General features: G+C 38.6%; 1 protein-coding gene across 4 annotated transcripts in view; it reads left to right on the plus strand.

Annotated features, from left to right (window-relative positions):
* GTDC1 (glycosyltransferase like domain containing 1) overlaps window positions 1-26442 on the plus strand; it is a 261309-nt gene that overhangs the window by 117693 nt on the left and 117174 nt on the right. For all 4 annotated transcript variants that reach the window (XM_067472772.1, XM_060776212.2, XM_060776219.2 and 1 more), the window contains one exon: window positions 3148-3321. In XM_067472772.1, the coding sequence (XP_067328873.1) occupies window positions 3148-3321 (174 nt within the window). The remainder of the gene's footprint in view (window positions 1-3147; window positions 3322-26442) is intronic.

A 26442-nucleotide genomic window follows, 5' to 3' on the forward strand; every position in this document is an offset into this window, starting at 1 on the left:
CTATAGATGGTCTGAAAAGCCAGGTGGGATCTGCTGTTAGTTCTCTGTCAATGGAGCAACTGAGGATTTCTGTGTGGAAGAATAACAGGCACACATTAAAATGTATTAAATGCATTAAAATGTGTACCTAGATTGGAAGTATGTGCTCAGAGTCATCCTATTCCTTAACTTAAAATGTGTGTATCCTAAACACCTTTTCCTTTTCTTTGGTGTTCTAATAAAATACATACAAGCTACAGTACACTGGCACTGTGTGAGAATTCTGGTAGCAGAACTATATCATGAGGCACACACAGAAGTAGTGTGGTCTCTGCGCTAAAGACAGGCTTTGCTTTTTCTCTTGTATTGTGGTAACTGGATGTAGGTCTGAAAGGTATTTGTTACTCAAGGTTCAAGTGATGGTGGCCCATGATTCAAACGAGAAGGGCTCCTCACCCCACCACCTTGGAGTCCTCCCTCCTCTATACCCCCCACACAATTGGAAAATGAGTCATCCTTGCCTTTGAGCCTATACAGATCAGAGCTGTCTTGAAGTCAGAAAATGTCATTGTTTTTATAATGAAGTTGAATGACAAGGATAACTGTCATAGATCAGATATTTGATTCTCAGCTCTATAGATCAGGGCATTATATGGCTTACAATTTTCTGTAGCTGAAATGAGAGTCTAACTGTCTTCTCCAAATAATTGTAAATGGACCACAAATGAGAATGATGGGTTACAAAAAAAAAAAAAAAAAAAAAATAGGATTCAGCAATGTGAGCCTAATGAGCTCACATTGTCCTGACTACATCTCTGGAGTTATAGGATTCAGGCTGATTTTGCATTATTTTTAATTTATATTATCTTGAATATGTTGTTGACCACCTTTTATCCCACTATGGGGAAAAGGCGGGATATAAGTGAATAAAATGGCATAAGGAATGCTATCGTGTAGGAAATTTCAGCAATAAGCTTTTTTATCAGATAGAATGTGTTTTCCCTTCTCTGAAGGAGATCTGATATATTCTTTTAATTTATTTAGCTTTAGTTGTAGGATTTGTGTTTTGCCAATCATATACAAACTGTAGACAACAGAATGCAGAATCTGAAAACAAGAAAACAAATGGATCAAAGATGCCTCTTGTTAAGTTGTTGCAGAAGCAAAGAATGTCAACTTTTCTTTTCTTTTCTATTCTCAACGATTAGAGAAAGAGGTTAGCACGTTGGTTGTCTTAGTTGAAAGAAAACATGTTGTTAAAAATAATATGTTTGGGAAAATACAAGATTTCAGAAAATGGTTCCACTCCAGTTGTCATGCTGAAAAGCATTAGAACACTCTTCAAATATTTCTTTGCCTTTTTCCTGCTGACTACTCTTGTTTTTGTGGGCCAGAGTCAGTTTTCTTTCTTGACTATGAAGCAGTGACAATTAGGAGAAAAAAATGTCTTTAAACCTGTGCAGGCAGTCTAACTGGTAGAAATGTACAAATGGAGAAGAAGAACATGATGGCAAGAATTGCAAGACAAGCTAAGAGAGCAGAATGGTCGTTTTTTCCAACTACAACTTTCCATGACCTCCAACCAACAGGGAGAGTGCAAAAATGACTTCTCAAAGCTCTGGGTGATGTGCAGTATTGGTAGCCCCATCCCAACCTGCATGGCCTGGCTGCAGCTCACACCAGGGTGGAGGTTGGGAGAGAATAGCTTTTAACCCTGGAGCCACTTTTCATGGGGTGCAACTGAGAAATATGGCAAAGACACTAAAAATGTGTATATGTGAGATTGTGAGCCTATGTGCTTTGTTGCATAAGACACAAATGCATCTGTGTAGAAGTGAATGTGTGTGGACTGGAAGAAGAGGACAGGAATATGCCTGAGCATATATAAAGAGACAATTGTGCTACAAAAGTATTTCTTGATTTCCGTTGCCGTCTTGCATGTATGTTAGTGTGGTTTAGCAGTCTATGATCATCATATTTTGTTTTTCATTACTGAAAACAAATGTCCTATTAAAATATTTATAATCCTCAGCTAACAGTGCCATTTAAACTTTCCCAGCAGTATATTTGTTTAAAAAAGGTTTCTCTATGAGTTACTACATGGTTCACTGAAATCATATTACAATTGTCCAGACTGATATTTTAAATTTCTTATTTATGGTTTCTTTAATGATCATAAAAATTTGGAAGCTGGTGGTCGAAGAGAATGAGATTTGTGAAATTCTCTATTCAATTCTCCCTGTCTAGTCATGACTGCAGTGAGTGAGCTGTGTTGTCATCCTTGAAGCCCCAGCTATCCACTTGTAATGTAGGGCTGCTAGTTGCAATCTACATTACAATTACATGTATGATCAAGTAGGGAAGGGAATGTAAAATATTGGCGTGGCTAAGTTGGGTGGAAAATAAAATATATTTATGTTCTAAGACCTCATGGTTTTCAGAGTTTGTGTTACATTGTGTTACATTGTAGAAGTGGTAGTGATGCGAAGAATAACGAGTCAACGTACAGTCGGTAGTGAAAACATTGTGAAAATACACTTTTTTCAGTGGAGGGACATTTCTTATGGAAGGTACTTTCATTCAGTTCAAAAACAGCTCTCTCATAGTTAGAAGGGGCTTTCCTTGTGCTACAGCCATACCCACTTCTACACTTCTCAGTAGAAGAACATAAATAACATTCAAATATGGTATTAAATTTTGCCAGCAAATGCTTTCAAGTGGGCATAAGGTGACAATTTTGGCATCTCCAGGTGGTTTTAGGCCCAGAAGAGAGCTGTTTTGAAAAAAGAAAATTATCTTCCTTAATGGGGAAAATACCCTATTCTAGTGATAAAATAGTCCAGGTGGCCAAACTCATGGCAGAATTTTCTCTCCTTTAGAGTCGATAAAAGTGGTTCTCAACCTCTGGGTCCCCAGGTAGTTTGGCCTACAACTCCCAGAAATCCCAGTCAGTTTTCCAGCTGTTAGGATTTCTGGGAGTTGAAGGCAAAAACATCTGGGGATCCACAGGTTGAGAACCATTGCTCTATACGATGCTTTGGAGCACTTGTAGACAAAAAGAAAAAAAAATGGCCACATTTTTGCCACTTCTGCCCTAACACCTTTTCATGCAACAATTAAGCTATATTTATTATTTATAACACATTAATTTACTCTCTTTTTCATTAGCTTGGTTGCTGAGATTGTGGTGTTCAACTCTGCTTATAATATGGAGTCATTTCTAACATCTATTGGAACATTTATGAAGCGGATACCTGACCATAGACCTAAGCATCTGGAACAGCTAATCAGGCCAAAATGCCAAGTCCTTTACTTCCCAATGAGGTTTCCTGATGTGAGCAGGTTAGTAAACTTTTGACTTTCGTCATGCATTTCTGTCATCATGTTGTCTCTGCTTCATTACCAATCCGTTTCATCCACAGATGTCCTTTGAGAAGTTCTGTGACACAATGAAGAAAATATATTATTCAGGCAGGACTATTTATGAGCAGTATGAATTTTCCCAGTCCTCCTAGTAGTTCTTACTTCTTATCATATTCTGAAGATTTGGTCAGACTTACTATTGGGTTCCTTTGAAGAACCTAAGAGAGCAAACAGATTGATCTTCTATCGCCTCATGTTCCTCCTTGTCCTGTCTCTTCTCTTGGTCCCATCTTCCAAGATGAAATAAGTCATTGTGAAGGAAAGGCCCAATCTTGGTAGTAATCTCCCTAAAGATGCTCACCTGGCATTTACTGATGTTTTTACTGGCACCAGTCAGAGCCTTAAAGAAAAAAAAAATACTCCCAGTGATTCTGCGCTGATAGAGTCTTGTTTGTATAATTTAGATTGCCTTTTTATATTGGGTATATATGCAGTGGGGTTTTTTTTTTTAAGGCTGTGCTGTAAGATTCTGACTTCATATAATGCAGCCTCTCCATTCTGCTGCTGAATTTGGGAATGACTGCATTAGATTTTTGGAAGTGTAGCAAGTTCACTTAGCCTTATGGTGTGTTTAGGCAGTTTTGAAGCTTATAGAAAGAAGACTCATGTTTGAGCAGCTAAGCCTGATAATTTTGGCCATATGTATGTACTGCTAAACATTTATTTCGAGAACATGCATAGCAAAAAGCATCATGAGCTTGGGCTGCCAGAGTTAATTTTGATACTATTTTTTTGTTGGGTGGGGTGGGGGGGATTAGTCTTTTTAAATTGAATGCAGTGTTGCCAAAGAACACACAATTAACTTTCTCATTCATATATATATGAAAAGAAATAGTTGTCACAAAGGCTTTTTGTTTAGGAGTTCAATATGAAATTTATGTGTGCACTTAAAAGTCTGGGGCATTTTATACTGCTACTTGCTTTTAAAAGCAACCCAAAAAATGGTGTGTTTGGAAACCAATTATGCATGCTGATTCTGCATAAAAATAAACACCAATACTAGATGACAGAGATCAACTTCTTACCAAAAACAATGTATGAAGCCAATTGTGCATTTTTCGCTTCTTCTGACATTGGAAGCTATTTTTTGTTCCTAACAAGATTTTGTGTTACAGTAATGTTGAATGCACCTGTGGCAATTGAATGCAGTTTATTAATTTAGTCTGTATTACTCTAGTGAAATTTAGCTGAATGGAAATGGAGGAGAAAAAGGTTAAGAAATATCATGGCCAAACTTAGATTCATAAAGCAAGCTCTTTGCCCAGAGTGTTTTTAGAGTTATTTTCAAATGGTAATTTGCTTTATCCAAACCAAACTCATACAGTGTAAGTAAGTGATTATTTGCATGACTGACAGTCATTTGAATGCCTGCAGTCTTTTAAGAATGCATAATTTTGCTGAGATGTGTGTGTGTGTTTGGTAGGCCAATATGAACAGAAAAATCACCAAGGTGATTTCCCCTCCTTATTTTGACCTCTTTTTTATTTGTCATCATTGTCCTCAAAATGATTCTTATTCCTCCATATGCCGGGGTTAAGCTCAAAACAAAATGAGCCAGGACTGTTGAGAATATAATCATGATCTATAAAAGAAGCCCTCATTTTACAGTAATATCGTGGCTCTAAAGTAAAGTTTAAAAAGGATATTAGTGCACCACATTTGACCCTAGAACTTGGCTCTGAAACTGGGAAGCACATAGCATTTAACTTCAGAAAATAAATTAGGTTTATTTTTTGTGTTTCCTAACCAAAGAAACACATATGCCCTTAAACAGAGAAGCTGCTGCATAAAATATGAATGTATTCTTAGAAATGATGGTACCAATTTGGATTTGGCTGACTGGGGTGGCAATGTGGGCAGGGATATTACATTTTGCATAAGGCAAAATTGAATCTGTGAGTTATCTTCTTTGCTTGAGATCAGACTATAAAGCCAAGTGACATAGGATCCAATTTACTTTGTAACTATAAGCAGTGTGTCCGTGATCTCTCCACCTTTGTGTGTCTGGAGGGGGGGGGGGGTTGTGACACGAACTTTGGTGGCATTTCTGCACCAGAAACCTGTACTGGATCTAACTGGTGAGGAGATTTTTTTTTGTTTATTCATTCAGTTGCTTCTGACTCTTCATGACCTCATGGACCAGCCTACACTAGAGCTCCCTGTTGGCCATCACCATCCCCAGCTCCTTCAAGGCCAAACCAGTCACTTTAAGGATAACATCCCTCCATCTTGTCCTTTGTTGACCCCTCTTCCCTTTTCCTTCTATTTTCCCCAGCATCATTACCTTTTCCAAGCTTTTCTGTCATCCCAGAAATTAAGTAATTCATTCTGAGGAGATTAGAAGATATATATGTGCGTATACACACACACACATACACACAAAATAAAATGCATTCTATTTTTAGTATAAATGATACTGAGTGTTTTTCAAGCTAATAAAGTGGACCTGTAAGTGGACACTTCACTCTTGATATATTTGACTGGTTGATATTAATGTTTAGCCAAAAGCTAAAACACTAAAAGAACACAGCTAAAACATATCAAAACAAAAACATAAAATAAAGATGCAGTGGGCCTTCAGTACCAACTGGGGTTTGGCTCCGAGGACCTACCCTTCCTCCATGGATATCAAAATCCATGGATGCTCAACCCATTATGTACAATGGTATGGTCAAACGGTGTCCCTTATATAAAATAATAAACAGATCCAACAAATGTTGGGGAGACCCCGAGGTTTTGTAAAAAGGTAGGAGTCTACAGCAGGATATGCCTGCATATCAGTGTAGTATTTGGCATGCAGCAAAATCAAGTTTTCCTTTTTGGAGTTTTTTTTACCTGAGTATTTTCAAACCAAGAATATGAATCACTCACCTCACTTGCATCCCCTTTGTAACTCAATACAGGTTCTGGAAAGCAAGGAAATTCTTTGGAAGAGATGCTCTGGGAACAGAGGGAGATGGCCTAGGGCAGTGGTCCTCAAACTTTTAAAACAGAGGGCCAGATCACAGTCCATCAAACTGTTGGAGGGCCGGATTATAATTTGAAAAAAAGCATGAATGAATTCCTGTGCAAAATGCATGTATCTTATTTGTAGTGCAAAAACACGTAAAAACAATACAATAATAAAAATGAAGAACAATTTTAACAAATATAAACTTATTAGTATTTTGATGTGAAGTGTGGACCTGATTTTGGCTGATGAGATAGGATTGTTGTTGTTGTTGTGTGCTTTCAAGTCGTTTCAGACTTAGGTTGACCCTGAGTGAGGCCAGGTAAATGATGTTGGAGGGCCGTATCCGGCCCCCAGGCCTTAGTTTAAGGACCCCTGGTCCTAGGGTATTGCTTCTTAAACTGTGGGTCCTGACCCCACATATTTGGGTCCTAAAAATGTTTCTGAATGTCACCTAGTGGTTGTTATAAGACAATTATACGAATATGTTCTGCAGTGTTTAAAGTGGACTCTGCAGAAAATGCTTCAGCTGCACTTCATAAAAAAGGAAAATCAGACTGTTTAGCAAGCCTTCCAAATCCTGGTTTATTTCTTAGTAAACATTTGATTTCTATACCTATTTTATATACCTATATACTCAGGGACATACAAATTTCTTGGGCCAAGGTCCTGAGTGGCAAAGTTTAAGAAGCTTGCTCTAGGGTGTAGAGCAAGCTTCTAGAGTAAGATGTGTGTTGTGGTCCAGATTTATTGTAACCTGTTGTCCTTTGTGTTCTATGTTCTGTACACCGCCACGAGTCGCCTTCGGGCTGAGAGTGGCGGTTAACAAGTGCAAATAATAAATAATAAATAATAATAAATAGGGTGCTACATTTGGTGAAGTGAGGAGAAAAGAGTCCCATTCCAATTCTTACTTGATAGGGGCGCAGCAAGCTAGATACCCTAGTTTGGAACAACCTCAAAAGTGTTACTTTCCTGTTCAACGTACCCACTTTTTATAGCGGGTTGAAAACATTAAGGGCATAATACCTCTGCTGATGCCTTTCCATGGGAACAGTGCCTATGTTTCGTTGAGCAAATGTTGGTGTAAACTTGCGTTCTTGCACAGAGAGCAGCAGCTGGGGAAAATGCTTCTGTGGTCATAATATTGGTCTTTGCCAGCTCTATCCACATCCAGCTTAATTCATTGGTTGTTTGGCTACCCATGCTCTGAAATGGCTGCCTCCTTTACCTACTGAGAAAGGTAACAAAGCTCTTTGGACAGAGTTGACGGTTTCCTTCACGTGGATGGTTTGGCAGAGAGGAAGCTGTATCACACTCCCCCTTACTAGTTGCTTTAAAAAAGTTAAATCTCTGTCCCAAGGCACTTAAATCCATGTGAGACAAATGACAGCACAGAATAACAGATAAAAGGGAACAGATGGGAGGACTTGGGTTAAAGATAATGAGAGCTTCTTTCATTAATGCAACTTGTGGGTATTATGTACAGCACATGCTTTAAATTCTGAAATACCAAAATTGAGAATCTGTTCTCTTACACCGTGCTTCTTTCTGATACTGTAAAATGTCATGGTCAGAACTATTGTGGAAGGGAGTAGAGGATAAGAATGTCAGTTTCAGTATAGTTTGGATGCGAAGCGCATCCTATTTCTAAGTATGGAGAAGTGACTGGTTGCTGACTTGGGGTGTTTCTCGAAGCCACAGAGCAGCACAGAGGCAGCAAATAAGCAAAAGCATGGAAGCAAAAGATGCTTGGAGACATTTATGTGGCAAATCACATGATGTAAAACATGTAAACTATACCAGGATCAGAGAATCCCTGGAGAATGCTGGATAGAATCAGCCACAGAAAGGAGGTCATGGAAGTGCTAAATGACTCCCCATCAGCCTTTCCTTGACTCACTTGCCAGTCTGGTATTTCTGTCTCTTCTTCATGCCAACATTTTTCTTCATACCACCTTTATAAGCAAGGACACATTGTAAGTTACCGGTAAGCTTCCCCACTTAATATATCATGCTGCAATTGTTTATTTCTTGCTTACAACATTCTGAAAGTTTCTCCTTCCATTCCTCCTTCTGCCATTTTGACTACAGGGAAATGATTTTGTTCTCTTTGTTTTGCCCCATGTTAGTCACGCAGCTGAGGGGTCTAATGTTAGCCTTTCACTCGCTCCAGAGTACATTGCAGCTGAATTCTCTGTGCAACCCACTTAATTTTATTATGTTGGGTTCTCGTCATGTTGCATACAACGCATTCCCATAAAAGCTGCATTTTGTATTTACAGAGAAATTTCTCGTGAGAGTTAAGGTCTTGTAAAACATTCTTGTTCTACAGCATGAACGAATTATTACACTCTGGGGCATTAAAAGTGAAGTGTACTGAAGAAAAGAATTTTTTCATTAAAATGCAGTTTATATTGATAAAACAGATTACTAGCATTTGATGAAATGTGAAACTTGGATCTGCCCCTATCGCTAAATCGACAGTAGGTTTATTTTGGCAGGAGGAGTAGAATGTAATGTATATCGGGACCAATCATTATGCCGTACCTGTTAGTTTTGTATTCAATTTAAATTGTGCTTCAGTAAAGTGGTGGGAGGAGGGAGGAAGAGAAAGGAGGGGTGAAAAAGCCCTACTTACTATATCTGTACTTTGAAGTAGCAGAATGTGGTAACCGAGAATATTAGAAAAGAAAAGCTGTTGTGTTATCAGTTTTGGCACGGTCATTTATCAATCAGTATTTTAAACATTGACAAGTGGTAATTTAATAGGGAATGACCCTGTTGGCAGGAAGTTCTAATGACAGATGATGCAAACTCATTTATCACTATGGGGCTCTGCCGGCTTCTTACCTTTCTCAGTATCACAGCTCATATTTTCCAAGTCTGGGATGTGAGAAGCCACAGAGGGCAAAACCTGTGGCAGAAAGCCTGCAACCACCCCTATCTCTCTTTAAAACCAGTTAACTCTTGATTTACACATTGCCCTCCTAGTGTAGATACAAAGGCCTGATGCAATGAATGGTTTGAACCACATTTATGGGATTTTGCTGCAATATCCTATATTGGAAAGGCTGTCATTGCAACGTGTTTGAGGTCTGAGGGACTCCAACTTTGCAAGGATCTGGGTGTCAGAAGAACAAGGAGGGAGGGAAGGGGAAAGGGGAGAAAAGGCCATCTTGACAGCTCTGAAAAAATAAAACCCTGTGATCTAAAATACACAAAGAACATGTCACAGAGGCCTTTAGGCTATGGTTCTGTCCTCTGGAACAATTTAATTTATTTGTGTATATGTGCTTTCAAATTGCTGGTCGACCTATGGAGACTCCATGTATTTCATAGGATCTAAGTGGACAAGAAGTACTCAGAGGCAGTTTTGGCAGGTTTGTTTATGTTTAAATGTCTTTGGTGGAAGCCACACTAATTTTAACTACACACACACATATAGTTCTTAGTTACTTGCATTGCTGAGGCAACCTCAAGCTTTCCTTGTGCAACAAGGAGGTTGTTAGACAAACTGAAATTCTTTCATGCTATTTTGGGGTGGGTGTGTAGGGGGGTAGAGTTGTACGAACGAAGAATTAATTTGTTGTGTTTGGCCAGAATCAATGTCATTCTTTTCTCCCCCCCATGAAATGATTAGGAGAACTTTGTGGTGGTGATGCATGCTTTGAAATGCTCTAAATTGGTGTTCCACCCTCCAATGCCAGTTTGTTTTTTTGGCTTCTGCAGCACAGACACTTATAAAAGAGAACAAGGGTGAGGACTATGTATCCCTCCAGATCTTGACGGACTCCAGATGTCAATAGCTTGCCAGCATAGTCAGTGGCAAGGAATGCTGGGAATTTCAGTTCAAAAACAACTGGCGTAGAATACTAAAGGTATCATTCGATTTGATGGATCTTATGCAAAGAACCCTGTGGATCTGTCACAATTTGGGGGCCTTTCTTAAGTCAGTAGTGATTGAATTTATGCTCTGTGATGGGAAATAACATTGAAAATGTTTATCAATTATTTTAATTTATCTGCCCTCTTTTAAGATTATCATCTTGAAATACGACTTGTGGCAATCAAACTGCTGTGTCTTTGCCTATATTAGGGAAGGGGTAGATTGATTCTTTGGTGGGGTTTACTTTTTTGGGACTTTAATTTGCTATAGTGTGAGGGATTGAAATAATTTGTGTGCTGTTGTGATTTGTGGCTTTTTGAAGTCATTAATCTAAGCCATTTTGAGCCTTTGTGACAAATCTAAGAACTATTTCCTGGATTTGGTTATGTTTTAAAGAGGAACTCAGAGCCCTCAGCCCAAGCAATGGATAAGGGAGAATATTAGCAATGTTTAGATTCCTGGAATCATGCCCTTCTGTATCACGGCCACAGACAAAAAAAATATAATTTCTGTAACACTTTTCAGTGTATAAAGTGTTTACTATTCTTATCTTAATTGCTACTTATCTCTAATTCACCATTTGCTTTGCCATGTCTGACATATCAGTGTGGATAGTCAGGCAACCATTTAAACCTTAAAACTCTGTGGGTGGCATTTTTTCCACTGCTGACAACAAGATTTTGCAAAAGTTGAGTTACTGTAAACAAGCACAGTGACATGTACTTCTCTGAAAACCTGGGCATAGGTGATAAGAGTGAAAGCTTTTGAAAGCATGAGCCTTATTTTGGTGTCCAGATGGAAATTAAGGTATTGGAGGAAGGGCTGTAGCATTGGAAACGAGTGGCAAGGGGACAACTGCCTATTCTGCAGCAAACTGTACTGCTTGCTTATGTTAGATGCTAGAGTCCTTTTTTTTAAACAGTAAAATGATTTTAAACAAATAAAAATATAGATTATTTACTTTGCTATTTATACCTTGCCCTTCTATGCCAAAAGAAGACTTGAGCTGAAGTTCAGGATTTAAAAAAAATATAATAACAAAGCAAACAAAAAAAAAATTCCAAGAGCAGCAAACATTCATGAACAACAGTAAACCTGAGCTATGGAAGTCACTAAGAAGGCCAGTTTCATAAGAAGCAGTAAGCTGTCTGCCATGATAACTATCCATTGTGCCACATCACTTCACGACAGTGTGAGCCTTATAATACATTGGCTCCCCACATCTTTTTGAGGTTTGGAGCCCAGGAGGCAAGTGAGTAAGAAGACCCAGAATAGTATACTTTCACACTATACAATTATAGCACTATGGCTCACTGTTAAGTTCCAATGGGTCCCTCCTATGGAAATCTGGAGATAGTAGTTTGGTCAGAAACACTAGAAGAACCCTGTGGGTAAGAACTCAAAATACCCCTCCCTAAAGTGCATTTATTTTATTTATCGTATCAGGAGCGAACCAAAGCTACAGTTGTAATGTATTTAAAATAAAACCCAAATTTAAAAACTTGGCATTATATTAAATGTCCTTTGACCAGTAGCTGGCCATTTGGAGTGCCTCTGGTGTTGCTGTAAGAACAGGGGCGGCTCGTCCATTACGCGAAGTAAGCGGTCGCAGAACACTTTTTTTTTGCCTGGGGCGCAGAGGCGCCTCTGTAAATGCCCCTCAACCACCACTTGAGGAGCGCCCCCTCAGCTCACAACAGCCCTAGCAGTCCAGGGGGAGCCTCGGCTTTCTTGCCTCACTGCCGGGCAATCCTCTTCCCAAAGGGACTGGGCCTTTGAGCCTCACCTAGCCCCTCTTGTTCCTGCTCCACCCGGCCACCGGGTGCGCGAGCAGAGCCGGCACTCAATCGTTCTCCGCGTTCAATCCCTTCCCCATGACCGGCTCCCTTTCCCGATCCCCCAGCGCTCCACCAGCCTCCTCTCCTCTCCCCAATCCGCGGGTGGGCCAGGGGGCGCAGCCACCATGCCTGGCCCTCTTCGGGTCCAGAGGCATGTCTGAAGACCCCAGCGTGCGCACCAAAAGTCACCTTTCTCCTGACCAAGAGAGAGAGAGAGAGAGAGAGAGTCCCTCCGTCTGGAGATGTCTCCCATCTCCGCTCCCTCCTTTGTTTTTGCGCCTACCTTCAAGAAAGGTGGGCATCTCCACCTCTCTCTCTCTCTCTCTCTTGGTCCCAATGGCTGAGGAGAAAGTCAGGATAAGAGGTTACTTTTGGTGCATATGCCGAGGTCTTCAGGCACGCCTCCAGATCCAAAGCAGGCCAGGCAAGGGAGAAAGTGCGGCAAGTGTAGTTACTGGGATGTATAGTTCACCTACAACCAAAGAGCATTCTGAACTCCACCAATGATGGAATTGAACCAAATATGGTACACAGAACTCCCACAATGAACAGAAAATATATATCAATGATTGTTTGGGGGGGGGGGGGGCGCCAAAATACTGTTTGCTTACTGTTGAAAATTACCTAGGGCCGCCTCTGTGTAAGAAGGTCCTCCATTGTGCATGTGGTAGGGCTCACATTACATTGTAATACGTAGTCTGTGCTTTGCAACCCTAGACTGCAAATAGCAGGATTGTGTAGCATACAGCCATGCCACTACACATATTTTTGTAGTGTGAAAGGGACCCAGTTAGTATATGTAGGGTTTCTTGAAGACAGTTGATCCTTTGCAGCCTGTACTATATCTTATTTGCACACAAACTTTCCTCTGGTTGGTGATTGTCTGGCTTAGTGGGATATTTGGATTCAGTACCAAAGGAGGATGTTGAAGGCATGTTGCTGAGATAGTCAGCAAAGGCAAAGTTGTAAAATTAAAGAAGGAGCAAGGGAGATAAAATGAGAAAATGGTTTTATTTTAAGCACTGAAATACAGCAAAAGCTTTCATCCGCGTTGTATCTAAGTGTTGTGTCATAGTACAACATAAGATAACATGTAAAACTGTGGTGGTTCCACTTGTTGTGGATAAACGGAGATGTTAATTTATTTATTAGTGGGCATGAGATGATTCTGAGCTTTTTCTGTCTATATGGGAAATTTGGTTACATTTAAGCATTTTTAAGTTGTTGCAGGTGTCCTGCAACAACTTGAATAATGCTTAAATGTAGTTTTCCAAACAAAACCTGATGCCAAAGGAATTTCATTACTTATTAAGGTATCACACAATTCCTCCTTCTTCTGTGTAGTAAGAGACTAACCCTCATGGAAACCTTAACGCTTTTGTTGCCACAAAATATTTTAGGATTAAAAGGTCATGCATAGCAATGAATTTGGTTTTTTGTTGCATTCCCATTTCAGAAATCTTTGTATTGCACCTGGGCAGTCATGTAGAAAACCAATATGTCCTACAGAACAACTGGCTGTGAATAATGGGAGTTATAGTCTTCCCCTAATGGAAAGGCCCACATTTTGGAAGGTTGTTGTCTCCTTCCCCTGGTAGTATATACAGACCAAGTTTTTCAGATTTTGTACTTATTCACAATCCTGGCGCGGTCCATTACTCTGTGACTTAGGCAGGACACTAAAAAGATATGACATTTCTAATATTAGTTGACATATTACGCTCACTTTCTAGGTTTTTTTCTCAGACAGGAGTTCTAATTGCTTTTTTAATGTGTAACAAATGCATTATACAAGTTGTTCACCTTTCAAGCCCTTGAACCACTTTAGTTCCTCACTTCTGTGAAAGCCAGTAGGTCCTCCTTTACATTTCTTTCTTGGTGATGTTCTTCCTGCTTATCTCTCTCTTTATTGTGCCTTTTTTGCATGCCATTTGGTGTATGAGCTTCAAAGGGTTATGCAGACATTTTTTTCAGGATTGAGTGACAGCTGGAGGATGCTCCTGTACCTTTAATGGTGGTGTAGAAGAGAGGATTTCAGCAGGTGTTGCTTGTTATCTGGTTGTGCGAGAAATGATACCACTATTAACAGGACAAGAATCCTCTCCAGTTTTCACCCTGACAATTTTGGTGCTGGGAATTTGGCAGATGTAATTCCATGCTACAAGGTATAAAAGAGAGGAACAGCTTTTAGACTTCATTATATGCTTTAATACAGGTTTGTCTCTATAATTCCCAGAACACTGGATTCATCTTTCTGTCTTAACACCCTGTTCATTTGTGACAGAGTGTCAGTTTTATAGAAACAAATCACATTATTTGTTCATGTTGCTTTTTTGGATTTGGCCTTTTACAGTTGACAACCTTGCATAAGGTCAGTGTTGATTTATCAGGTATTACTGTTTGCTTGTGTATCAATGTGTATTTTAAGATATATTTGAAGAGTCACATTTCTTTATTCTGGTTTTTTTCATGTCAAGTGCAACTTGAGAAACTGCAAGTCACTTCTGGTGTAATTTATTTTTATTTATTTTATTTAGAGGTTTTCTATACCGGCTTTCTCACCTCGACGAGGGACTCAGGTCGGTGTAAAGGAATTGGCCGTCTACAAGGACGTTGCCCAGGGGATGGCAGGGTGTTTTACCACCTTGTCGGAAGCTTCTCTCATGTCCCTGCATGGGAAGCTGGAGCTGACAGATGGGAGCTCACCCTGCTCCCCAAATTCGAACTGCTGACCTTTCAGTCAGCAGTCCTGCCAGCACAAGGGTTTAACCCATTGTGCCACTGGGGGCTTCTTTATTCTGGGTAGTAATTATGCAGATCATTTCTTATAACATTTTAAAACAGATGCACATAAAAGAAATATATAGCTTGACCATGGGGCCAAATTCAGGAATCTGAAGAATTTTCTCTTTTTTTTTCTCAGAAGGGTTACACACCTTTGTGTATGTACGTGCCTTCAAGTCGCCTGTCAACTTATGGTGACCCCACAAATTTCATAAGGCAGTTTGCCAATTCCTTCCTCTGAAGATATATCCTAGTAGTTCTCAACCTGTGGGTCCCCAGGTGTTTTGACCTATAATTCCCAGAAACCTCAACCAGTTTACCAGTTGTTAGGATTTCTGGGAGTTGAAAGCCAAAACATCTGGGGACCCATAGGTTGAGAACCACTGGTCTACAGCATCAGATGTTGTCTCGTCCTGGAAGAATTGCTTTCTGTGTTTACTTCTCTGATTGACTTTCTGTTTCACTTGTGACGTGTTGTGTTTGTTGGTTTTCCATGTGTCACACTTTAATCATTTCAGTTGACCATGAAGATGCGTATGTATGAAAGAACATACGTATGTATGTCATGCGTATGTATGAAAGAACATACGCATCTCAGCAAACCTACATTCTCTGACATAGAACTTACAGTGGAGGAGCTCTTCATGAAAGTCTTTTACTCAGATTTCTTACATCTCTGAAGTCTTTTGCTGTAATCTGACTGTAAATTGTTCCTCCTTCCTTTTTTCAACTGTACTGTGTGAATGTATGGAGGGCTGTTTGCTGCATTTTATTGAATTAGACTTTTGTGCTGTTATTATCTGCCAGACATGATAGTGAACAGTTGGGGGGAAGAATGACTGCCCATTAGTTGGGGGAAAGAAAGGCACCCAGGAAACAAAAATAGATTATTTGGTAGGGATTTGTGCTCCCCTTCTCTTTTCCTCCCGTTTTGTGCTGCAGAGTGGGACCCGTGCACGTACTTTATGGGCAGTATGCAAACAATATGACTTCAGCTGTGGAAAGTACCCTAGCTCTGAAGTCATTCCTCCCTATGTATGCTAGCAACTTATTATTCTGCGAGCATCACTTCATTTTGGCTTGCAATAAGTCCTGTTCAGTCATTGTGCTGCAGTGGAATGTTTAAAGCCGAAATGTGCATTGGAATCTGTTTGTTTGCGGCAGATGATTTGCCTAAGCTTTGATGCGCAGTCACTTTCTGACATTTGTGTATTTCAGCAGTGAACAATGTAAACTCATTTTCTGAGCACTTTGATTGCTAGCACATCGCGGTGCCCATGGCATGTGACAGAGAAGAGCACTCTATCCACTAATCAGATAGATATGCTTCAAGCGTATTTACACAAAATAATGAAAACAGCTGTTAGATACCTTTAAACTTGAGTGTGTTTTGTTATTAATCTACTAGCCCGTACACATGACACTATAATTCTTTGCTCACTCAAGTTGCCTTTAATGACACAGTAATAAAACTGAGAGGGATGAAAGTAATGGAATTGTAGAATGTAATGCCTCAATTGTTCTACAGTGTCTTCCTTTTTTGCCAAAATAAACCACAATTAGGTCCATATGGTGTTTTTGAAGTTTTCAAGCAATGACCCTAATAAAAAGTAATGAATTACTGACAAAAGAAAGCGTGGTGCTCTTTTAAGCAGATATCTTCGCTATTGATCTAGATATGATTGCAGACTGATATGCTAATAGAAGAAGAAAGGTTCAACGTGCCTGTTACAAGCACTTTCATTTCCAGTTTATTTTAATCGTATGAAATTCCATATGAAAAGGTAGAAACATGTTGTGATCTATTAATTATGCTTCCCTTTTAATAAGAGCTAATATTTTCAAATATGCTTTGGTTCTTTCTGTATCCTTTTCTGGTTTCTTTCTTTGAGAAAGTGCAGTTTCAGAGGTAGTAGGTGAACTCACATCTCTCATTTTTTGTCACAGTGATGAATTTTCCGGAATACCATTTTGTAAAGTTCTTTCTAGGACTTTCCTCACCCCCTTTCAACCCCACCTTTTGTAACTCAGTAGATGTCTAAGATACTGGTGTCACATAGTGGTGTCACTAGCATATACCTGTTGTTGTTTATTCGTTCAGTCGCTTCCGACTCTTTGTGACCTCATGGACCAGCCCACGGCAGAGCTCCCTGTTGGCCATCACCACCCCCAGCTCCTTCAGAGTTAAAGCAGTCACTTCAAGGATCCCATCCATTCATCTTTTCCTTACTCGACCCATCTTCCTTTTTCCTTCCATTTTCCCCAGCATCATTGTCTTCTCTAAGAATATACCTACGTTACCCTAAAATGTCTATCATTTGATTGAGTACTTGTTCCTTTGCATAGAAAGAATCACTTATTTCCTTATTTGCACACATGTGTGTAACTCTTTCAGGCAAAGATGGCACTCTGTGCCATGTCTTCTTTTCTTGCCAACATATATGGCTAGAGCTTATAAAATTGGGTTTTTCTTTCTATTTGATTATCTAGATTCAATTCCAAGACTTCTTTTTTTTTTTGGATACATAAAATCATAATAATGAACCTGTTTCTCAAAATATGCTGAGATAATGATGTTCAATACTGCATTCTCCACATCTTGAGTTTATGGAACGAATGTGTAAATGTATGGCGTGGTGTTCCATCTCTCATTACTCACTAGGTAGGGAAACATTTGTTTAAGGCACCTACCAGAAAACAATAGGTGCACCAGTATAGATGCATCTGTATAAAAGCTCATTGTTACAGAGGGCCCACATATCCGCTTATTGTCTAGAATTATCTGGTGTTGCTACACCTTGACGTTACTACATTTCTTAGTAGACTTTATGACTATTGCCTATGAAGTAGGTGTTTTTGAAACAGAACTTGAACAAGTTATTATTTTAGATAGCAATACCCTGAGCCAGAGAGCCTTCCAGACAGGCCCTTTATCCCAAGATCTGATCCCAGGTTTTCTGCTTTAATCTGGAATATATGAATCTGCACTGTCAGATAATCTGGGATAAATAGAAAAACTGGGCTCAGATCCTGTGATAAAGGGCCTGTCTGGAAGGGCCCAGTGTTGCCAGTGGATACACTAGCTAGGGGTTTCTGGGAGGACTGTGTAAACTCCTTCGCTGTGAATTTGAGAGATTGGCCCTGGATTTACCAGCCAGTATAAGCTGGCCCTTAGGGTTCATGTGTGCTCTAGAATTAATGCAATTGAACACCTCTTTAACCTTCAGGGATCAATGATATGGATTGCAAGAGTTGTAGATTTACATAGTCTTTATCATTCTCTGGCAGAGTTGCAGCTGAAGTATGCATTACAATTGAAAAAAAAGTTGTACATATGTTCGAAGTTTACCAACCCCCTAACCACACTGGGGCTTTAACATGGGCAGCCCCATTCTTCTGGCACATGCAGAATTGTGAGAAATGTTGTTTGGGAAAGTGAGGACCTCTGTAGCAAAGTATTCAAAAGGCCCCACCCTAAACTACATTTCCCAGAATTCTGCACATGACAGAAGAACGGAGCTGCCCACATTAAAGCCCCAATGTGATAACGTAGCAAGTTAAAAATGTGACTTATATAGGTACTTTAGTGTGGATGAATATTTTTTTGATTTGGTGCTTAATTAAGTATAAAGGATTGTCTGTCTAAAGCATATTTTGTAATTTAATAATTTGTTGATATAGTTTGATTAGTGTATGTTTCTAACCCACCACACATCTTAGGGTGCATCTACACTGTAGTATTAAAGTTGTTTGCTACTACTTTGACATGGCTCAGTGCTGTGGAATCATAGGTGTTGTAATGTTACAAAGTCTTTAACCTTTTCTGCCAAGGAGTGCTGGTGTCTCACCAAACTACAAATCCCATGCTTCCATATCCTTGAACCATGGCAGGTAAAGTGGAGGAAATTAATTCTACAGTAGATATGTGTCGACTCATAGGTAATAAAACACTTCAAAGCCAGGAAATAATATTACTACTACTACTACTAATAATAATAATAATAATAACACTTTATTTATAACACATCCTATCTCCCCGAAGGGATTCAGGTCGGCTTCCAGTAAAATAAAACACAGTGTTAAATATTCAATGCCAAGAATAACATATAACAAGTCAAAAAACAAACTCTTAAAAATTTGACTCAACTTATTAGACTTTATTTATTTATTTAAAGCATTTATATTCTGCCCTTCTCACCCCAAACGGACTCAGGGCAGAGCACAACATATAAATGGCAAATATTCAGTGCCAGGACATAAATAGGCTATATACATACATAAACATTAAAATCATTTATCTCAATATTAAAATCCATTGTTTAAAATCATCTCAATCATACGATGGTAAACAGCAACTAATCCTCCTCCTCTCCATAGGCTAAAGTGGATAGAAGTATTTTTAAAAGCTTTTTAAAGGAGAGGAGGGGGGCATTTTTAGTTCATTCGGGGGGAGTGTTCATAGAGAAGGCCTCCCACCAGCCGCGCTTAAGATGGGGGTGGAACTGAGAGGAGGGTCTAACACCATCTCTGTCTCATAACCAGGCCTGAAACCAGACTGAGATGGATCCAGATAATCAGTTTCATCCAAGAGCCTTTGGAGTTGTGTGGCAACCACCTTCTCTGGAACCTTGTTCACTTTGAGTTACATGGCCAGTATACACAATCCCTAAGTTTTCTGGAGCAGCTCCTTCTGAAATGTACAACAGAAATCTTAGCTTTAGTGTTGTGAAGTCATAAATACTAATCATTGGGTGTGTACTAGAAGAGAAAAAAGCAGTGTAAGAAGAAATTGATGAAAGGCATCACCGTAATCATCCAGGCCATTCGGTCTTACATACCAAGTTTAATGCCAGTATCATTTAATAATGTTATTCAACATTGTTGCATTAAATATTAATTAATAAACAATATAACATTATTAATGAACTATTCATCAAAATATAAAATGACTAATCTTGTAAACCTGTCTTATTAAAAAGGCAATTCAAAGTTTTAAGTGCAGGCATTCACCGATGGTCAGAGAAGATACACTGAAAATGTAGCTGTTGCCTATGTATTTCAGATTATTAGATAGTAGGGCTGGGCGGTTTCGTTTCGTAATTTCGTAATTCGTTAAAAATTCGTTTTTTTGTAACGAAGCGATAACGAACCATTCAGGAGCAACTAAAAAACGAAACGAATTTTTAAATTCGTTTCGTAATTGTTTCGAATTCGTTTTGTATTCGTTTCGTTATCGTTTTGAAATCATTTCGTTATTATTTCCGCATGTCTGGGGCAAGTTTTATAGTTGTTGTTTGTTTAATCGGTGAAAAAAAATTATAAATATCACACCAACAGTCAACAACAGAGGGAGAGGGAAGCTTCAGAAGTTCCCCCTGTCCCATTTGGAGGTTTTTTAGTGTATTGCGCGGTTGCGTCCGCCATTAACGAATTGTTTCGAAATCGTTTCATAATTGTTTCGTAATTTACGAAATTTCGTAAATATCGAACTTTTTAAAAGAAAAATTTCAGAATTCTTTTAAAAATCGAAACGCAAAAACCCGCAAAAAACGAATCGATTTTAGAAACAATTTTTTCCGTGGTTGCCCAGCCCTATTAGATAGGGTTACCAGAGACATCCTATCCCCTGGATTAATGTCAGCAGTAGGTCTTGGAGCTCTCTTTCCCCACAGTTCAATGGGGATAGATAGGCAGACCAAAAGGTGTTTTTTATCCTAGGTACATTGAGATGGTAGAGTCCTCATTTTAAGTATCAAAAGTAGGGGTAGTTTATGTGACTGCCTAGATGTGATTGGACCAGAATTTTACAGTGTTCTGGTTAGCTGAGATTTGACAGCCTGACAATATCTGGAGGATTGTAAGATTTCCACTCTTGATTTGAACTGAAAACCTTTATGCACACCAACCTGGTCTGGTGTTGCAGGGTGATCAGCATTATATTATACAATTTACATTTATCACTAAGCTTTTAGGAAATACTGCTTTGCATTTGACGATACTGCTCTCATTATTTTCTTGCTACTGCTTTACTAAAAATAAAGTGGTTGTCATATAGTCAGGAGCAGCCAAATGTAGGTTTATTGTAGCAATTTGAGATTTCAAATAGAAGAAATATATAGGAAGTCTCTCTATGTTCATGCCTTTTCTCTGGGGACAACCCCTAGGCTCTGTAACCTTTTTTTTGTGGGTTGGGACTCCTAGACTCCTGGGAATTTTCTCTTGGTTTCTTTGTATAACCAATCATTCACCCACAAGGAAATTACCCATTTGTTTGTTGAGAACTAACCCTTGGTTTATGTGGCTGAGAAATCCCTGAAATTTACCCTAATGTAGCTGGTCTCAAGCGCTAGTTATGTAATATTTTTTCTGATATTTGGGTATCTGGTGACAAGACATCTAAAGAAAATGTATCATTCAAATTATAGTAAAACATATGGAATCTTTGTGTATTTTCCTCACAATCACACTAACTTTTGTGTCACTTAGAAACTCTATGCAAAAAACCTCTAACTGAAATTTGACGGGTAAAGCATATATGTGGGAAATAATATTTCATAGTTTTTGAAGTATTTGTCTTAGCTTTAAATACAACAGCACTAACAGTCACTTGAAAAAGCCACTCTTAAAATGGGCACTTTGCTTCTATTTGTATATTCTGGTCTTGTCTTAATAACAATGCCTAAATACTAATAACATGCTGCTCTCTGCTTATAGCGAATTATAACAGGCCATCACTTTAGCTCGTCATATCACTCAGGCTATTTTATTTCCCCATTTACGTTAATTATGTTACTTCCACTTAAAACATTTGCTTACATGTCTGGTACATCAGGCAAGTTTCCCAATCATATCTTATCACAGCATATCTCAGTAGAGAATAAATTCTGTACTAGTGAGTTTTCCCATCTGTGGTGGTTGATGGTTGTTTGAGGAAAATCTGAGCCATAGTTGGCTGTCTTTTATACACACTTGGGAACGGAGGTGGTTCTCTCCAAATCACTTCCAAGCTTGTCCCAGTTGCCTTCTCTAAGACAAAACGAAACCAAGCAAAGCTTTCTTGTATAATTCTGGGTTGGAGAATTTACTCTTCTTTAAGCTGCTTCTTCTCTCTATAGAACATACAACAACAACAATAATAATAAAGTCCCAATCTATATATTGTGTAACGGTATGAATAATGTTACTGTAAATGCATTCATAACTCAAAAGCTATATTGCTTCAAATGTTGTTAGTTCATTTTAAAAAGTACATGTTCCAGTACAATAAAACACTTAACCTCTAATGCCTTCTTACTGTATCCAGGTCACCTATTCCCTATGTTGTTTCTTATCCAAACTGCTTAGGACCTGAGATGTCTTAGGGCCCTACCAGACAAAGGCCAACATGTTGACCCTGTGAGACATTTACTTGAGGCATCAAAACGACACCTCAGTTAAAAGCAAATCAATTCGGGACAAAGCAGGAAAACCTTGCTTTGTCCCAAATTAATTTGATACCCCATTACACCTGGGCCTTCCTGAAAGGCCCAGGTGTAAAAGGGTATTGGACCTGTGGGGACTGACTACCAGGTACTCCCAGGGGCCAGTCCCCACACCCATCTCATTTCTTTGGTCTTCCAAAAGCCCGGAGAAGTGAGGAAGGTGCCCCCCTCTCCAACACCCACCCCCAAAAGCCTTAAATAACTTTGAAAAACCTTACCAGGCCACCATGCCTCCTCTCCAGAGGCCTTCTGGTGCATAGAAATAACATTCCTGGAGGATGGGGTGGAGGAAAATTGCAAGCCCCCCAGTCTCCTGGCATATCACTTTTATGTGCCAGGAGGCCTCCAGAGAGGAGGCGTGGTGGCCCAATAAATTTGTCTTTTATTTTAAAGGGGTGGGGGGTTGGTGACTCCATGCCAGCGTGGAAGTTACTGCATTGGCATGGGGACAACCCCTGGGAAAGCTCAGATCTTTTGGGTGCTTGTGGGGACTTAAACCTGCTTTGGAGCGGGTTTCTTTACCCGCTCCGAAGTGGGTTTAAGTCCTGTCTAAAAGCGTCCATAGATTTCAGATTCTCTTTTCAGATTTTTTCATTATGTATATAATGAGATATCTTGGAGATAGGGTGCAAGTCTAAATGTAAAATTAATCTATGTTCAAATATACACCTTATTCACGTAGTCTGGAGATAATTTTATACACAATATTTTTTATCATTTTATGAGTGAAATGTTTTTGAAGTATCAGAAACCAGAGATGTTCCTATCTAGAGTACCCACGTAGACAATTCTGGAATATTTTGGAATTCAAGATAAGAAATGTCCAAACTGTATTGCAATCAGCTTAAATAAGGCAGCATATAGACCTGTTAAGGGTCCCTTGGTGGCACAGCGGTTCAAATTGCAGAGCTGCTGAACTTGCTGACCGAAAGATTGGTGGTTCAAATCCAGGAAGTGGAATGAGTTCTTGCTGCTAGGTCCAGCTTCTGCCAACGTAGCAGTTGAAAAACATGCAAATGTGAGTAGATCAGTAGATACCACTTCTGCGGGAAGGTAACAACACCCCATGCAGTCGTGCCTGACACATGAGCTTGAAGGTGTTGTAGACACAGCTTAGAAATTGAGATGAGCATCACACCCCAGAGTTGGACACGACTAGGCTTAATGTCAAACCTTTACCTTTACTTATAGACCTGTTGACATAGAATTTAAATTCTTGTCCACTTGACAAATACTTTTCAGTATTTTTAAAAATAAAAAGGTAATTGGAACAAAACATTGGTTGTAATTAAAAGTGTACACAATTTGCTGCATTGTTCTCAAAATGTGTAGCTCAGCCCAGTAATTATGAATGCTGGTTTTGAACAATGCCTGGAAGGAGAGAAGTGAAAGAAAACATTAGTTGTAACTGTGATTTGGGCATATAAACCAGTGGTGGAGGTTACATTCTCAATAACATGACCTAATACAGCAGCATTTGAGTAAATTGGTATATAAACAAGCATCTGTTGCAGGAATGTAGGAATTACATCATAAAGAATGTATGCAAAAATTTCACTGTAAAAGAATTGTGCCGAATAGCGGCATGACTTTTAAAACTAAATTGATTTTTGGCTTCAGTAGAAGAGGAATAGCATTCTTGTGCCCATGTTCCAGCACAATAAAACATTCAAGCTCTAACGCCTTCTTACTGTACCTAAGCATTATTCCCTAGGTCACTGAGTAAGACAATACTTACAGTAATGCAGTATGTGTTATATGTAATTATCTTGACAATAGTTTAATTTTTGTAAACAGTTTTATCATAAAACAGCAGTAAGATACAAGATGAATTTGATTCATTTCGTGTGTGGAGTATGTGAATCATTTAATAGACCATTACATCTACTATATTAGACTCCATTCTTTTTTTTTTTTTCTTCCTTCAGAGCTTTTCATTATAAGACTGACTTTAATGGAAAGAAGTTTAACCTTCCCTCCCAGATAGATTGAACCCCATAACAGTGTAAACATTCTCATTATAAAATAAAATCCCCTTCCCCAAGGGCAGCATCATAATTATGTTGCAGAATGTTATACAAATGTTCCTCTCTTTTTTTAAAAAAAAAAATGACAAAACAAAACATGCTTCCTCATTTTTCCCCATAGCCAAGTTTTTATCCTTGGCATTATTAAAGCTAATCGATAATACTTTTAAAATTGCAATTTAATAAAATAAATACCATTTGATGAGTTTTTAATTTTTTTGAAGTTTATTTTAATCAGGTTTGCAAAGAAGTCATCAGTAAAATTGCTGTTGATTTATAAATAGGATAATTAGAGGCTTTCCTCCTAAGTACTGTTCACTGGCATTGTGGCTGATTTTATTGCATCGTCAGACCCCTTCATTCAATTTTAAAATTGCCTTTTGAATGAACTGCGCCATGAGCTTGCCAAAGTGTGTCACCATTAATACCATCCCTCCCTTGTTTCATTGTCCAGCCCATAAATGCACAATGAGTTGTCTGATAAGGAAGTCCAGGAGGCTCTGCTGGTTTTTAAATAAATTAAAGCCAAATATTTCAGATAGTCTCACACTTATTAATGGCACTGTGCTTCTGTGAGACGACACTCATGTAACATATGATACAAGCCATGGTATATTAATATACATGCAAAAAGTTTAAGTTCTTTAGAACTACTACTTAGTGTTTAAGATGGGGACATTTGTTAGCCGTAGCATTTATGAAGTAGTAGAGTGTTATCAGAAATAGAAGTGGAATTATATAATATCTTTTAAAGGGAATACACTAATAGGGGATAAAAACCATCAGATAGTGAGTGGGAGGTTCATAGATCTGTCCTTTTGTTAGTTCGTTTTTGTGTGTGTTTTTATTAATTTACTCTATTTTTATCCCACCCATTTCCCAATATAGGGACTTAATGTGACTACACAAATTTAATCAATGCAAATGCATTGAAATTTGAGCATATATTTTTTTAAAAACAGTACAATCTTTTGTGTCATTAAACACAAAATATCAAAATACATTTAAAACTTGAGTATAAGGCAAGTTTTTCAGCCCTTTTTTAAGCCTGAAAAAGCCCCTCCCGGCTTATTTATTATTTTACTGTATTACTATTATTATTATTATTATTATTATTATTATTATTATTACTATTACTATTACATTAATTTACTCTATTTATTATTATATTATTACATTTATTATTTGACTCTATTGATTCTTTTTATTACACTTCTTACACTTACATTGGAGAAGGTCTGAATAATGGTTTAATCCGAGTTGGACAGTCTTAACTTAAATTACAGTTTTATGTAAATATTCAAAAACATTTAACCTACTGATGCCTCAATTAATGTAATTTGATTGGTATCTATTTTTTATTTTGAAATCTACCGGTAGCTGTTGCATTTTCCACCCTCGGCTTATACTCAAGTCAATACGTGTTCCCAGTTTTTTGTGGTAAAATTAGGTGCCCCTGCTTGTATTCGGATTGACTTATATTCGGGTATACTCGGTATGTTCTGTTATTTTCATTAGTATTTAATTTTAGTTCTGCAGTTGCAGATTGAATGTAGCTGCATAGTTTTAGTATTATATGGACTAAAATGTGCTTGTTTGTTCTGTCATCGTTCTGTTACGTTTTTCTTTCTTTCTTGAATAAAGAAAGAACTAGTTCTGAAGAACAGTATACAATTCCAATCTGATTTATTTATTGAGGTATTGAAACTTTGAGTGGAGCACAATCCCATTGAAGCACAGTAATGCCATTCTTGTGCTGGAATCAACCCTGTCAGGAGAGCATTTGTAGAGCTAAGAATTCCAGAAGTAATTTTGGCTAGACCTATAGCCCATTTGTTACTTGCATGTAAGCATCCCCGTGCCTTGTGTTAATCTGATACCAGATAGCAATTACAGTTCTGCCGAGTGCCGAGATTCATGGAATTGGGACTGTGTATGAACAATGCTGTCACTTTGTAGGTAAGTCTTATGATTACGTGTTGCTCCATCAGTTTCACATGCAATCACATAACCTTGACCCACACAATTCTGGCTGTTGGAGAGAAATCACATCAATTCTCACAAGGCTCTT

This window comes from Anolis sagrei, chromosome 1, assembly GCF_037176765.1.
Source record: "Anolis sagrei isolate rAnoSag1 chromosome 1, rAnoSag1.mat, whole genome shotgun sequence".
Classification (NCBI taxonomy): Eukaryota; Metazoa; Chordata; class Lepidosauria; order Squamata; family Dactyloidae; genus Anolis; species Anolis sagrei.